The sequence below is a fragment of the Lepisosteus platostomus genome, chromosome 7, assembly GCF_059453375.1.
Source record: "Lepisosteus platostomus isolate fLepPlt1 chromosome 7, fLepPlt1.hap1, whole genome shotgun sequence".
NCBI lineage: Eukaryota > Metazoa > Chordata > Actinopteri > Semionotiformes > Lepisosteidae > Lepisosteus > Lepisosteus platostomus.
Window position 1 is genome coordinate 6,013,789 of NC_142617.1, and position 15,977 is coordinate 6,029,765.

The following is a 15,977-nucleotide window of genomic DNA, read 5'->3' on the forward strand; positions in this document are numbered from 1 at the left end:
GCAAGCAGTGCAGTAGTTTTGTCTCGGCAATCTATAGTTAGGAAAATATTTACGTCTTTATTTTCCTTGGCTGTCATTTAATGAAGAGGCAACGCTAATTACCAGCTTTAGAGGCAGGGCAGAACAATACGAAATAAGACGTGCAGCTCAGACGCACCTTACCTCTGGGTTATTTGCCATCATTTGAGTTCAAGCTCTTCACAATAGCCCTTTGCAGGCTCAGACTTTAGATGACAACACAGCCCATTCTTGCCTTGGCACTCAACACAACACACCAGACTCCGTAAATGAAATGTACTTTACTGCACCATTATTTACACAAGTGAGGCCGTGCAAACACTTCCAAAAATACAAAACTCTTAATGATACATCATATAAAATCATATCAACACTATATTACAATGAGATGGCAACAGGAAATAATGTGCAAAATATCTGCTTCCACCTGGGGCTTAATGTGTGCTTGCTTGGCAACATAAGTAAATAGTGTTCTCACGAATCACAGCTGTTGATCCGATGTAGCATGTGAGCAGACCAGATTTCTGGCCTGCACAAGCACTGTCTTCAACCAAGCAATCATCCACTATTCCTGGTTTGATCTCCAGTATTAATGGAGGCACTGTGCACAAAATCTTAAATCTTACTGTAAATGCGTAACAGTATTTTGTGTAAGACAAAGCAAACAGTATACTTTACATGTTTAGATTTCCCTCCCACTTTCTTATGGAGCTCTTGTCGTAGTGGCAGTGCATTGGTGTAGTCACTGTGTAGCCCGGAAGTGAGCGTCTGCTTATTTTCATTCCAAATACAAGTGCACTGCAGTCTATGACCATGAAGGTGTGTTATTGTAAAGTTCTGGAGACACGATGACAAATGTGTACAGAAAATGCAAGGTCCTCTCAAAAAGACTCTGACTCCTGTAGGAATGAAAGGCCATGCCACTTTTAAGAAAATATATATTAAAATGATTTCACCTCATACAAACACTGTATTCTCTACAAATAAAAAGGATAATGCAGGAAACTGCACAATTATCAATGGAGAATCCTGGGCGACAGTAACATTAGATTGAGTCCTTCTAAGCCACTGCGGTCTGCTATGAACGCCTTCCATCTCTTCAATTTCAAACGTGCTACAGACGGCCTTGGTCGAGTCCATTTAGAAAAGTGGGAAAATGTAAAATGTTGTTCATATTGTAGTAACGGCAAGTGATCAGTGAGTGTCTATTTATATTACAAAACCAGACCTATTTTTCACCCTTTCAGAACACTCTGCAGCACTGAAGAGAGCAGGTGGCCGCTGTGTCCTCGTGATGCAGGCTGTGCCGAGCAGGTAAAATTCCACACATCTGTTGCAGGCTGTCGAGAAGACACATCTGGATCATTAATAACTTGAAGGTAATGGGTTATTATTTACAAAGGGCATATTTACAGTACATACGAAGCAAATGTGCAAAAGAAAGTATAAAAATAGTAAACAAGAGGATAAAATATATTAACATAAGTTGTAAAAATCAGCAGTCTTGCCTCTTTCTATATATGCACATGTCTTTTACCAGTATTAGCTATCATACTGTAGGCAGTGAGGACAGTCTCATCAAAGTCCATAGCAGATTCCCAGCTGCACCCCGAGAAATGTTACATTTGGCTTTATGAGTTATGAGAGCCATAAAAGAACTGCTGAATGTACATAATACAGGTATGTCTCCTATAATTTGGGCTACCTCTGATCCTCTCTTCCTTTTTGCTCCTAATGCTTAAATGACTGATTACACAGCAGTCAGGCTGAAAGCAAAACGCAGTCAGAAATCGCAAGACAGCTCTGTACAAGCCCCGGCGAGGCCCCCCCCCCAGCGGCCCAGCTCTGGGAATCCTTAGCTTGCCCGCTCACAAAGAGAACCGCCGGAGTCCGGGGAGTCACTGTCCACCTGCTCCGTGAGCTTCAGGATCACGATCTTTTTCTGCAGGAGCTTCACCACGCCAGCTTTCCCGTTCTCCTTGGCCAGCTGCAGGGGAGTCTGGGACCTGGCGTCCTGGCAGCTGTCGGACGCCCCATGGGAGAGCAGGGCGCCGACGACGGGCGCGTGGCCCTCCCGGGCTGCCAGGTGCAAGGGGGTGGAGCCCTGCCCGGCTGCCAGGTTGACACTTCCTGGGCAGTGGAGGAGGAGTTCGTTTACGACATCGCAATGGCCCTTCCCCGCCGCCAGGTGGCAGGGGGACTGCTGGGCATGGTCCGTGCAGCAGGGGTCAGCTTTCGCCTCGATCAGCATTTTGACGGTGGGCAGATGCCCGAACAGGGAGGCCAAGTGCAGGGCAGTGCAGCCGGCCACAGTCCTGGCTTCGATGTCGGCCTTGTGCTTGACGAGGAGCCTGGTGGTGCTGGTGTGCCCGGTCTCGGCCGCCACGTGCAGCGGCGTGTGCAGGGAGGCCGAGGTCACGTGGACGTTGGCCCCCAGCTCGATGAGGATGCGTGCCACCCTGTACTGGCCCCTCTGCGAGGCCAGGTGCAGGGGGGTCCTGCCGTCGGAGGTCTGGCTGTCCACGTTGGCGCTAGCCTGCTTCACCAGCAGCTTGACGATGGACAGGTGGCCCTGCCAGGCGGCGAAGTGCAGCGGCGTCCAGTTGTCCTTCCCCCGGACGTGGACGTCGGCCCCCCGGCTCAGCAGGACCCGCACCACGTTCTCCTGGCCGTGCTGGCAGGCGATGTGGGAGGGCGTCCTGCCCTCGAAGTCGACCTCGTTGATGGAGGCGTTCTTGTCCAGCAGCTGCCTCGCGATGGTCTCGTCCCCGTTCTGCGCGGCGAAGTGCAGCGGGGTGTACTGGTCCTCGTCCTTGGCGTTGACGTTGGTCTTCCGGCCCAGGAGCAGCTCGGAGATGTTCTTCAGCTTCTTCTCCACTGCCAGGTGCAGCGGCGTGGAGCCCCTCTTGTTGGCCAGGTTGGGGTTGGCGTTGCTGAGCAGCAGGAACTTGACGGCCTCTTCGTTGGAGAGCAGAACCGCGTAGTGCAGGAGGCTGGAGCCCCCCTCCAGCAGCAGATCCACGTCCTGCGGCTGCAGGATCTTCATCAGCTTGGCGATGTCCTCTGTCCTGATGGCCTCGCACAGCTTCTTCTTCTGCACGTCCAGGGTGCCCGAGTCTGCAGGCAGAAGGAGGAGAATCATGAGATACTCAAAGCAGCTGCACAACTGTGCTCTCCCTGGTATTACAGACGGACTAACGTCTGATTGCAGGCTTCCAGCCGGAATTTCAGTCAGTCAGAATGTACAAAAAGACCCAAGGACAACAAAAGTAAAAAGGCTTTATGGATATGATAAGCTCATACAGAGATTTCTATAACAGTATGAGAACCGAAAGACTTTAGAATATTTTATCACCAGTTACCATCACAGAGTGAGATACACACACACAAGGTTTCAGAGTGTTTTAGGTAGATTCTTCTTTGTCCACTTCACGTCATTGTGTTTAAGAAATAAAAAAGCGGACATCTTGAATGTGTAGACAAGTCCGAAACCGAATCAAACAAGTTACGCTCAAGCTTTACAATGCTCTAGTAAGAGCTCATTTAGAATACCGGTTTCAGTTTTGGCCAACATCCCACGTTAAATCTACAAGGTCTGTCCGGCCATTTCTTTACTGTGCTGCTGTACTACCAAACGAGCAAGGTGGCCTGAAGACGCAACCTGGATTACGTTCTGACGAGATCAGGGCTGCATTCTTACCTCCAGCAGCATTTTCCTTTTCGAAGGACAGGGAGATGGAGCCCTGGGAGGAGAAGGCCGAGTCGACCGACGAGATCCCCGACAACCTCTTGCTGGTGTTCTCTTTGGAATGGCCGCAGTCCTCCTTGACCCGGTCGAAGCTCTGTGAAATCCCCGAGTCGATCTGACTCAGCAGTTCCGACAGGCTGTAGTCCTTCTCGGTCAGGGCGGTGGACTTCGGCCTGCTCTGCTGCACCTTGGGGGGGGGGAGAAAAGAGGCAAACAAAAGACAAAAAACAACACGTGATGGGAATCCCAAATCAGAGCCAAACATTACCAAGACATCTGTGCTTTGGAAGGGGAACACCGTGAAGCTCTTAGCCGACACAGCGATTGTTGGATGTTTGCTGGAGACTGGTGTGAAAGGCTTTGGCTCGTGGCAGTGTGCAAGGAAGAATAGCACCCCCCAAAGTCAGACACATTTTGTCAAGAAGCAGGCTGAAAAACCAGTTCAGGCAGATACCATAATAAAGACTGATGTTAGTCACTAGGGGCACAGAAGTGTTCCGTGTAGCTGTGAAGAGCTGTGCTGGCGTACACAGGGATCTGTACCTGCTGGATATAGTCCTGCCTGTGGTTTGGACTGGCTTCTGCTTCAGGCACTAGGTCTTTAGTCTCCTCCTGGGGTTTGGTGCACAGCTCTTCGGCCTCCGAAGTAATTTCTTTAAAAAAACAAAAACAGAGCACGCCTCTTGAATCACAAGACAGACATCTTCATTTTTGTGTGGGAACTTCTGCGGTGCACTGAAGCATTAGATTTGGTATTTACAAAAAAACATCTGATTCAACAGCCCGTTATGAGAGTGTGGAAAAGCCCGCAGACTTTAATTTCTACTTTTATTTTCACAATACCGTGACCTACAGCTGGATAACATCCTCTTTCACAGCCACTGTTTCTTTTTTTTTTTGGTCGAAGGCCGATGTCTCATGGTCTCCAGAGGTAAACGTCAGGTCCGGTCGTTATTTTTATCAGTGGTTTTCGCATTGCAAGGGAAACGACAGACCGTCCCACTCTCAGAAACAAGAAGCAAAATGGAAGAGAAGGACCATTTCGAACGTCCTCCCTTACAGCTGGGTGCTACAAACAGGCAGCAACCGAGCAGACGAGTGTTGAAAACGTCTCAATGCGAGAACTACCTTCTTTCTGTGCGCGTGTGACCCGAGTCAGTGTTTAGCTCCCCGCGCATTTCCAGGAAACATCACCTGATGCAACATGAGGTGTTCCTGAGGTATCAGGAAGAGCTTCTGCTTTTCACGTCTTCACACGAACGCCTCGGACGATTTTGGCTTCTCACAGCGGCTTGGCCACTCACCCTCGAAGCTGGGCCTGGCCCTGGGAGACTCCTGCCAGCACCTCTGCATCAGAGCCATGAAGCCGGCGCAGGCGGGGGGCCGGGAGCGCGGGACGGCCGTCAGCTCAGGCCGCATGCCCTTCACCACCTTCACCATGATGTGCAGGATGTTGTTCTCCTCTGTGGGACCCACAGACAGTCAGTTGCTTTTTCTCTTTCAATCACCAAGAGTGAAACATGGAAGGAATCCTGCCCCCGAGTGTGAGAGTCACTGATCTCTTTTTTTTTTTTTGGTCATTTAACTCCCCAGGCAGTGCTTGAAATGGACCGGTACAGCTAATCTTTTGGGGGGCACCAGCACTTTTCAGTGGTAACTCACTAAATCCCCTACCCCCCTCCATTTACATTTTTAATCAAACGAGATTTTAATCTGTGACATTGAACACTTCAATATGGGTGTGCCTTTTATTCCAAACACTCTTGCCTTGAGTTGAGATGATAAAAAACAAAAAACATTCTCGAGCTCATTTCCTTTTTGAATATTCTGACGTCCCCAAAACCGCTTTTGAGAACAGGGATCATTTCATAAGGCCAAATCCATGAGGAAGTGAGGCTAATGTGTGTCTTTGTATTGGGTAGCCAAAATCAGGACTTCTTGTTTGTGTTTTTTATACCTAACAGGCCTGTAGCCATCATTTGATTTACCCACATTGAATTTTTTTATTCCAGACTGTGGGAAGGGGGTATCAGCATTTATTTCTTCTGTTTCAAGAACTGGGTAAAAGTTTAAAACTGCAACAGAACTGAAACGCCTGAGTGAGACAGCAAAGAAACTTCACAGGGTGTAGGAGTACCAACCCCAGGAAGTACCCTGACAGTTACCATCACTTGTGTTTTCTTGGGGAGCTGCAGAACACCCGGCAGATTGAAATACGCCAAATAAAAAAAGAAGGCCGACCTATTTCTGATGAGGTTTTCTGACCGTCTTTGGGAGGGTACTGGATTGAATGGCCGGACAAATTCGAGTCACAAAGTCTCCTGCGGCCGTTCATACTCAGACCCTGAGCGCCACTCTTTCTTCTCATGACCACACAACTGCTAGGAGCGGAGCGGTGGCTCTATGGCTAAAGATCCGCGCCTGCGCCTGTGGCTGGGAGGTTGCCGGTTCAAATCCCGCAGCCGGCAGAGAACTCTGCTGGGCCCCTGAGCAAGGCAACTTAACCCCAACTGCTCCAAGGGGCACTGCACAATGGCTGACCCTGCGCTCTGACCCCAAGCTTCTCTTGCAAGAAGACCCCAAGACCCTCTTGCTCTGACCCCAAGCTTCTCTTGCTTCTAATGCAAGAAATTGTATAGGGCTAATAAAGTGATGTTATGGTCAGAGCTGCTCATGTTCGCATACCAGTCAGCGCGTGAAGAAAAGGTTTGACTTTAACTCTGGGAAAAAGTGATTCTGCAGCCGTCACCAAGCACTGGAATGTGAAGAGTAAACATTCAGCTAGGCTGGGGGGGGGGTGATGAATCTGAAACAACACAGAAAGGGCCTGACTACGCCCTTTGCTGAAAAGAGACTCAAAACAGACGGTTAATGACTCGGACTTGGCTGCTCTCTTTTCCAGGAAATCACTGCCAGCGTCTTACATGGACTCTAAACAGTTTGAGGGGGAAATTGAATGCGGTACACAAGTGTGCTTGTCTTTTAAACATCTTCCCACAGCTGGGGCGTGCAGAGATCACTCAGACACACGATTGCTCCAAGCGGAATGACACTACCTGTAAACACCAGGAACGTCCTGAATTCACTTCAAAAATGCCCTCTGGCTTCTCCGTGCTGATCACATACGGGAATATGTGTGTTAATAACAGCAGGGTGCAGATCGAGGTGTGTGTGGCATGTTTTCACGAGATCACTCTTCATGTGGGTATAGATACTACAGAGTTAGCAGCATGTCATCACTTAAGGCTGCACTGTTCAATCTATGTCGGCTATTTCCTGAAAACATGTGATGGCTCAAAAGACCTTTCACAAGCGTGTTCTACGTTCCACACGCAAGCATCCACAGTCAGGAACCGGCACTGTGCTAATCCTATGGATACGAGCCTTAAAATAATTGCAACTTCTAAAACTGCTCAATTCTATTGGTCAAGATACAAAGCGCGCCAGACAGCATGTCATTTTCAAGTACGGGGACGTTTAGAAAAATTATTTCTGACAGAAGTCCACACCACGACAAACACCGTACCTGCATATGGCTTCTTCTGCGTGAGTATTCCCCAGATGACGATTGAGAAACTGCAAGGTGGAAAAAAACAACAATTACCTCATGAGAAGCAAGACGGGTGGAATTTTTTACAGTTCTGTCCAGACCACTGCGTCTCAACCCTTATCCTGGGGCAGCGTGTGTAAGAACTGGTTTTTATTCCACTGGGCCTTTCATCACCAGTGCTAATTAATGCCTGTAATTGATCTGCCTGTTGGTTTATAGCTTTTTTTTTCTGTGATCAAAGAAAATGCTTGAAAAAAATACATTGCATTATTTCGAACAACCTCGGCATTTTATGCAGTTTATCATCAACTTGTAAGCGAGGACTTTGTTCCTTTATTTCTATAAAAAGTTCATAACAGGCAGTCAGTCTATGATGAACAGGTACAGGAGGGAGTGGCAATGTCCAGCCACTCCCACAGCGAGTGTGTGTATTTTTATCTTGCTTAAATCACATTTGTTAGATTTCAGCTAGCGCACCTATAGTAAACGAGGGCATTTCTGAAACTTAGGAATTGGCATAGGGTTGAAACCAACCACGAATGCCCTACAACAGTGTAAGAGCTGAGAAAAAAAAACTGCACCTCAAATAGAAAGTTGAAATTAATTTGCCTGCAATTAAGTTCTTGGCTGGATGGTGGTTCCAGAGAACTAGAATTGAGAACCACTAGATCCAGAGTGTTTGCAGTGGATCCTAATGCTTACAAAGCCTGAAGAAAGAAGAGCAGAGACATGCAGGGAACTGGACAGTATGAATGTGACGTGTGTGGGAGCCTCTCTTCCTGTCTGGGTGAACAAGCAACACAAGACAGTATAAGAGAGGGTACAGATGTGAAAAGGCCTTTTGGCACATTTTCCTATCTCACCAACTCTTGGCAGGTTTACTTGTTGACTTTAATGTTTCTCCAGCCACTGGAGTTCAACACAAGTTTAAAAGAAGAATCCAGGCATTTTGGCGTGTGAAGAGGGATCGGGGCTGTCAGACTTATTTGGGTTTCAAATTGACCCGCACTGCCACCTATCCACAGGGAACAGGATCAGCCAGCACACTGCATGCATGCGTCCATCAGGCTGTGCTGCGTGGCTTTGTGTAGCAGACGAACACAAAGGCTCACAGCTGAGGACTAACAGGTGCTGGGACACATTACATCATCGACAGGGTGTGTCTGGGACATAGGGCCAGGTACAGCAGCCCTGGGCGGTGATGATCACACAAGGGGTGGACGGAGAAAATTCTGGAGGACTCTGCGTGCTCCAGACAACACAGCACACGTGAGGCTGACACAAACTTTGCAGTAACACTCCACCTCCATCTCGCCTCCCCCCAGCGCCAGCTTCACGAGGCTCTGAGCGGCTTCAGAATTTACCGCACTTTTAAAAAACAAAACGTGTCAAAGGTAATAACAGGGATTTCACGGAACAAGCAATGTTCCGGTCTGAGCCCTACAGCGAGAATGAAAAAAAGAGCAAATGCCAGGAACTAATTCAGTAAGTGCGATTTAAAATGTCAAAACTCCTTGTGAGGAACACTTCCCGTCAGTGGCTCAATGGGAAATGCAGGGAATACAGAAAAAATGAGCCTGAAATTGTTGGCGTCACATTGCCAGGTAGGACAGGGCCTGGGAACTGGTGATGAAGATCTCCAGCGAGATTCAGCACAGCCGGGGCTGGGCAATGGGTTACATGCAGCTTAGATTCGCTGGAGGATCCAAGATAGTCATTATTTAATCCCACTTCTAGCTCCCTGGAAAAGTCCACGTCTGAGAGGTGACTGGAAGAACTGCTGTCCCTGGAGAGTCGGGGGGACAGAGCCGGGCCCCTGTCGGCGGACTGACCTGTACACGTCGTGCTTGGTGTCCGAGTCCCTGTCCTTCTCCATGATCCTCTCGGGGGGCAGGTAGGCGATGGTGCCGCAGAAGCCGTCCCGGCTGATGTCGTCAGCCCTGGAGAGACCATTCCACCGCGCCAGGCCGAAATCCGAAATCTGAAGGAAAACCAATAGGCAAGGGTTGGGGGGCCCCAGTCCGGCGTGCGTTTTCTTCTGTTTTTATTGTTAAAAGGACGAAGCCCCGCGACGTGGGGAGTACCCCGCACAGTGGGGGGGCCCTCGGTGGGTCTTGGGGTGCAGTCCCTGCTGCTGTACCTTGACGGAGCCCACCCAGCTGCACGAGTGGGGACCAGGCCCATCCCGTCCGCTTAAAACTAACGAACCGGGAAGAGCTCAGGCCCCATCGGCCACTGCAGCTCCGATACGGGACTTCTCCCTTTCTTTTCTACCTAGGCGATTGTGACAGCGTTTTTTTGCGGTTCGCTGAGGGTAACCCCGGAGCAGGAGCAGTGTTTTCGTTCTTAACCTGGGGTGGATTATATTTCTATGTGGGCCGTCTCGTGTGCTGTCGTTTCTTCCCCCCCCTCACTGCCACTCCTCCGCCAAGAAGCTCCCCTTCCTGAGCGCTGTGCGTGGGCGAGCCTCGTGCTGCCGGAGCGGGGATTATTCCTGTCGAGACTGGCCCGCGCTCCGTGTTTACAGGCGGGAGTTGTAAGAGCGAGGTGGGAGGCTGAAAGGTCCACCCATCCAGGCCCCTCGCATTAATCAGCCAGCTGCAGGGAGAGGTGGGGATCAGGGCCGGGGCTGAGCTGCACGGGCTACTTTCATCCCTTGCTCTCGAAAACAAAAGTTGCATAAAACACAGAAACACTGCAGTGGTGGATTCTGCGTCTCTAATCGAGGGGTAAATCAGGCAGATGGGGAAAAAAAAAGGCAGCTTCTTATGGAACACACCTCAAAAGGGCTTCACTGCCGGAGTCTTTAGCCTCAAGAGAAATGAATTCTGTTTTGTTTGGGGAAACAAAAAAGCCTCACACACCCCCCCTCCCTCCCACGGCGTCCCCAGCAAAACAAACAAGAACGTGAAAACCTAAACACCTGCCAGAGCAAAAGCCTAACTTCTGCGCCAGCGAGTCGAGCTCGATGTCCCTTTTCACAGAAGATTACAAGCTGCTGCTCCCATTAAACCTCGACTTCCCCGAAGAAAAAGGAGAGGAGCCGCTATTTCAATTGAACGTGAGGACAGTTACAAATCAGAGGGGGCCATAAGGCCCTCCTGACCTGCTTATTAGTTAGTAGTTAATTGATCTGGGGATTGTTTCTCTCTGTCCCTTGCAAGCAGCCAGGGAGTCCGTTTCAACAACATGGCTGGGTAGCTTGTTCCACACTCCCACCACCCTTTGTGTAAAAAAAAAAAAAGCCAATGTCTTTTTGTTTTCCTTGTAACCCCCCCCCGGCCAAGCAGGACCAGCGGGTGCCCGGGACGTCTCCCCTCTGGGCGAGCCCCTCCGACTCTCACCTTGACGTGGTAGTGGGCGTCCAGCAGGATGTTGGCGGGCTTGAGGTCCAGGTGCAGGAGAGGGGGGGTCATGCAGTGCAGGAAGTTCATGCCCACCGCCGTCTCGTGGATGATGCGGAAGCGCAGCTCCCAGGGCAGCGGCTCGGAGGCCAGCAGGGTCTCCAGGGAGCCGGTCTCCATGTACTCCATCACCAGCCCCACGGGGTCGCTGCAGATCCCATACACCGGCAGGACGTACCTGAACTTGGCCACCTCCATCTTCCTGGCCTCCTCCAGCAGCTCGGAGCGCTCCCTGCGGACACGGCAGGAGCAGAGCAGTTAAAACGGCGGGCCAGGAAGAGGAGCGGTTTCGCCAACTCAAACCAGGGCCAAGCGGAGTGGCCTGGGAAAACGAGCTCAGTCTCCTTCACCGGGGATCTGGCCACTCAGCCTACACGCAGAGAGGCGTTTATGATCCTCTGGCAAACGTGCGTGGCTAAACGTGGAAAGAGGAACGTGAGCCAAGAATTAAGACTGAGACCTGCTGACAATGCCGAAACGAAATCTGATTTGATAAAACGCCTCAAATTAACAAAATCAGCAACCCCTCTGCCTTTCATATGCAAAGCAGAGTTTACCCAAATCACTGACACAGCTCATTCCAACATAAACAAGGAGCAAAGGTGATAACTGATATGCCTGCATTTGGATTAAATGCTTCCTTGCAAGTCTCATTGTTCAGTAGCAGTACAAAGTGCCCCGATTTGAAGTAATGGTCTTTTTCCTTGATGTCGTGCTGGGCTCTGGAGCACATTTGGCTCAGAAGGAAGGAAGCAATAAGCCATCTGTTGCTCACCACAGGCCTGCTTCTGCAAAAAAAATAGCTCACCTGATGCCCATTCCTGGCCCGTGCATGAGAAAATATTCCAAGAAATCTGTTTAATACAAATTCCCACAAATGCCATTGACTTCAAATGAAAAGCCCCCCAAAGCACCCGTTACAAGAAGACATCTGTACATACAGCTGGCTACATGAGACCACTGTCCCAGCTTCTGCAGTCTCTTGTTGATATGCAGGACTATAAATCAATGGCGAGTATCTGAATGACAGGTTTAATGCCTTAATGGCGTTCCTCAGGGTGCCTTCCTAAGTAAACCATGCAAGGCAATGAAAGTTAATAGTCTGGTTGTCTCCAAACTCTTACTGTCGGCACTCATTAACCAGTCCTAAAGCCCCAATGTCATAGACAACACTGAAGAGACAGCAGGAGAAGTCTTTTCCAAAAGCTAAAAGACTATTGAAAATTAACAAATGCAAAACCTAGCTACTGGAATTAATGGCGCCTATATCTATGTGCAAAAAGCCTTTTTAACTCCATTCTTCTCATCTCAATGAAGTATAAACTCCATTCTAAAACATCAAGCTCAGACCAGTGAGCTCTTCGGGATCGAACAGTGGACTGCAAGCTTAATAAGCGAAGAATAAGTGGCAAAAAATAAAACTAAAAGCTTGCACTTTGATGACCAAAGGCACTTAGGCTTAGCATCAAAGTGCCACTCTGTTTTTTTTATTAAAAAATGGAATTTGGGTGACAATAAGACCCTGCTTCAGAATCTTCGTTAGCTGACTACCAGCTAATTACGGTGTGACCACTCATGACAGACAGAGACGTAGAAGTGAGAATTACTGGCCCTTAGCTACAGAAGAGCAAAGGCACACAGAGCCACCTCTGTCCCAAGTTCGCTCTCAGGCCGAGTTTTGCGAAGTGTTTTCAAATTCTGGAACACTGACTTGCCGAAGGAAACATCCATTTAAGTGAAGATCTGAGAGAGAGTGCCTGCTGGCTAATCTCTTGACTAAAAGCACTTTTTTTTTTGCACTCTTCAGAAAAAAGACAATGTCTTCTTTTACCTTTAGGCCAGCAGGACTGGTTTGGCAACATAGCTCATTGTCTCCATAAACACTGGTTAGGTAGAAGTTCGTCGAACAAAGAGCACCTGTGAACAGATTCTAGCAGTTTATGGAGCTGAGGTCTAGGGTAGATGTTCAAAAGTGATATGCCTCTGGTTTGGGTTCACTGGGCGCCAGGTCAGGATCTTTGTTAACCCCATCACTGTGTGAAGACATGTATAACCTCATCTTTACCATTCCTGCTCAACCACTTAGCACAGCCTTTTCAGAAACTGCTTGAAAAGGAAAAGTCAGTTAACAGGAACGATCACAGAAGAATAACAACAGGGTAGAGCCGAGATCACAGGAGATGGAATAAGCAGGAAAGGAAATGACAGTGAAGTGCAGATAATACTCGTGGGTTGTTTAATGCCCCGTGGGCCACAGTAAGTTACTTAAGGAGATTCCTGGCTTGTGGGCATATCGAGCATCACGAAGTCAAGCCACAGGTCTATTTTTGTGCTGGTAAGGAAGGAGATTACAGAAAGAACCAACAACAACAAAAAAAATAACCTGAACCAAATCCTTGTTTTCACAATCACATCACAGGTTCTCAGTCTGAACATGCACAAGCCCAAAAAAACTCAAAAACGGGCAGGGTAGCAGTACAGACTCTGTAATACGACAGACGTAGTGTTGTGCAATCTGGTGAGCTTCTTAAAGGGAAGGCACAGTGGAAACAAGATGAAGAAATTATTTCCTAATTTCCTCTGTAAGAAGTAACATTTCTAGCTCAGCTGTATCTTCTTCAGGTGCTGGAACACACCTACAGGAGACACGCAAGCCTGTTTATTATATTTCTCCTTTTACCAGCTAGCTGGGGTCACCCACACAAAACGCACATTGAAAGGACGGGGCCAGTGTTCAATGCCTCTGTACTGCCCGTGTCTGTTCACCAACATCACGGGTGCCTTCCTAGGGTAATAGAAGTCGGGAGCCAGCAGAAATCAGCCACCAGGTACACTGTGGAGTCCATTAAGATTTTAGATCATCAGCCAGACATTCAACCAGCTGTCACGCCAGTTATACAGCTTCACCAGTGTGGAGTGAAGGGGAACTGAAGCCTACAAACACCGTGTATCACAAAGGAAACCACTTTGTTATTATACATCTGATAACCCGAAGGTGCTGTGAATTGTATAATGATCGGGAAAAAATAAAACCTGCAGACTTGTGTGCATCGCAAAAACCCCGTTCATCAGTCAGCACGGGCACGCAAACGATACAATACTCTACTGGAAATCATCAAACGAAATATTATATTAAAGTATGGTCAAACCAAAACAAATCTAGCTGCAATATATTTGACCTTGTCTGCATTGATTGATCTGACCATGGAGGCAACTGCACTGCTTCTAACGACATCCTGCTCCAGAATTCAGGCAGGTGGGCCTGCCGTGTGTTACAAAGACAGCACGCGACTGTCGAAATGATGGCCAAAAGACTGCTCTCCTGAGCCTTTCTCAATCAGGTGGTGTGTCCCTGACGGTCCCAGACTGCTCTGCAGGGCAAGGGACAAGGGACTCGTGCCTGCAGGTGAGAGGACCCTCGAAGGCCATAAGACCCCCATCTCCAGGCCCCTAGACATGTGGTCAGACCCTGGAGGCCCCTGCCTGCCCTCCAGGTAAGGGACTGCTTGAATAGTCACGGGTTGAATCTGAAGCACGACGAGACAGGCTCATGGACACGGCCCACGACAGAGGTGCGCGCGTCGTTTGTTCCTTATCGCAAGCAGGCTGTGCTGTTCACGTCCTTGATTTTTAGGCTCTTGCGCTCTTTCCTGACAACACACTATGAAACCACCCTGAGCCAGGCAGGTGCTGTCTCGTCACAGGGATATACAGGAGGCGCTTTTGAAATGAAAACACGGCGATCTTTTCTCCTGTGCGCGACAAATACGAGGGGGCCGCACTGAAAGCTCACAGCCCGGGCCCCTTCCTCGCTCAAGGGCATTGAAGAGCTTCGTAATCCTCCACTAAGAGGAGCCCCCCCGGAAAAGGAGCATAGAGAAGCAAAAACGTTCCCCTGCCTGCGAATTCGCACGCCTCCTCATTACTCTCAGGTCCCGAGAACCTAACCCGTCATGTGCAGCTGGTCTGGGCACAACCAATTTTAAAAGGAAAATTAAATACAAGATATAAAAAAACACTTGCTGCAATTTAATTACATACTGTAGATTACAAAGACTTCAGATTTAAAGTTCACTTAATGGTAAAATCAGTCAATATTTGTTCAGTCTATAATAATTCAGTACCTACAAACAGCTCTCTTACTAAGACTAAGTGGAAGACATAAAAATCCTCTACAGAACTGCGGACAGCAGACATGAGAAAGTTGTTCAGACATGTACACTGTAGCTGAATGGCCCCAGAGCTCCGTTTCCAGCATTCTATTTGGTCTAGGGACAAACACAGATCACTAGTCATGAATCATTCACAGAGTTTAGGCCTGACTTCTGGTGAAGACTGAACAGCTCAAAATCTACCCTCATTTAATTTCAAAACCCAACAACCTCAGCCACCTTGCCAAACAGCAGTAACACACCACGGCCTCTTATCTTAGATGAACGAGCAGATTCAACAAGCAAGGTGTTGTTTTTTAGCACGAAGGCCAGAGGTCGTGAAAACCCAGACAGCACCTTGTTTTTAACTTCATGAAACACTTACTTCTCGTCAACGTGAAGACTTGGAGGGCACTTAATTGCCAGCCATGTTTTCCACTGGACATGTCGCACTTTGTAGACTTGCCCGAACCCTCCAGAACCAATTTTTTCCCAGCTCCCAAACTCCGAGGAGTCAAAGGTCTTCAGCAGCCCCATTATCCCAGGGCCATGGGAGCTCTCTGGCCTCTCCATGTCCTGAATCAAAACGTGTTTATTCCAAAGCGAAAATCTCCCTTCTGTCTCTCTCCTTGGGCACTCCTGTTCCTTCTCTCCCTCACAGCTCTTCCTTGTTTCCCCTGCTGTCTAACCCTTTCTATCCCCTCCCCAGGTGAACAGGGAGTGGCCTCAGACCTTCCACTGCTCACCTGTGACATCACTTCCTGCCTCCGCTCGGCTCCCTGTCAATAATACACCGCTGGGAAGGCTGAGGCGTAGAGGAAGGTGTGCCTTTGCCCACTGAAAATATTTTTAGAGTTCCCTTGGGATAGTTAAGCTAGTCCTCCCATTCCCATTGTCTCGTTATGTAATTTTTATAATCCTGTGCATTAGCTCGGCAGGACTGGAGACCACACATGAGATTGGCCAGGCAGGACAGAACAGGGTAATTTATAATATATAAAAAGTTTACATTATCTGTACTAATATAATGGCTAGATTAAATCCTTTGGTCGAGAACAGTCAGAAGTTGGTTTATTATCTACCTAACTAGACTAGGACCTCATTCT

General features: G+C 48.7%; 1 protein-coding gene across 1 annotated transcript; it reads right to left on the reverse strand.

Annotated features, from left to right (window-relative positions):
• Window positions 1–280: 280 nt before the first annotated feature.
• On the reverse strand, window positions 281–15,575 carry ripk4 (receptor-interacting serine-threonine kinase 4). Its single transcript, XM_088638824.1, has 8 exons — window positions 15,257–15,575; window positions 10,661–10,952; window positions 9,149–9,297; window positions 7,293–7,342; window positions 5,071–5,229; window positions 4,310–4,419; window positions 3,719–3,953; window positions 281–3,135 (listed from the first exon to the last, which is right to left on the reverse strand). Exons 1-8 carry the CDS (start codon window positions 15,442–15,444, stop codon window positions 1,874–1,876), a joined length of 2,445 nt encoding a protein of 814 aa, XP_088494950.1. The 5' UTR covers window positions 15,445–15,575; the 3' UTR covers window positions 281–1,873.
• Window positions 15,576–15,977: the final 402 nt, after the last annotated feature.

Bases quoted from the DNA above. Each gene is read 5' to 3' on its own strand.
- ripk4 (XM_088638824.1), bottom strand. From the start codon at position 15,444: ATGGAGAGGCCAGAGAGCTCCCATGGCCCTGGGATAATGGGGCTGCTG. The intron at 9,298-10,660 runs GTGAGAGTCGGA...GTTTTCCTTCAG, and splicing joins ACGCCCACTACCACGTCAAG to ATTTCGGATTTCGGCCTGGC. The intron at 3,954-4,309 runs GTACAGATCCCT...CCCCCCCCCAAG, and splicing joins GGCAGGACTATATCCAGCAG to GTGCAGCAGAGCAGGCCGAA.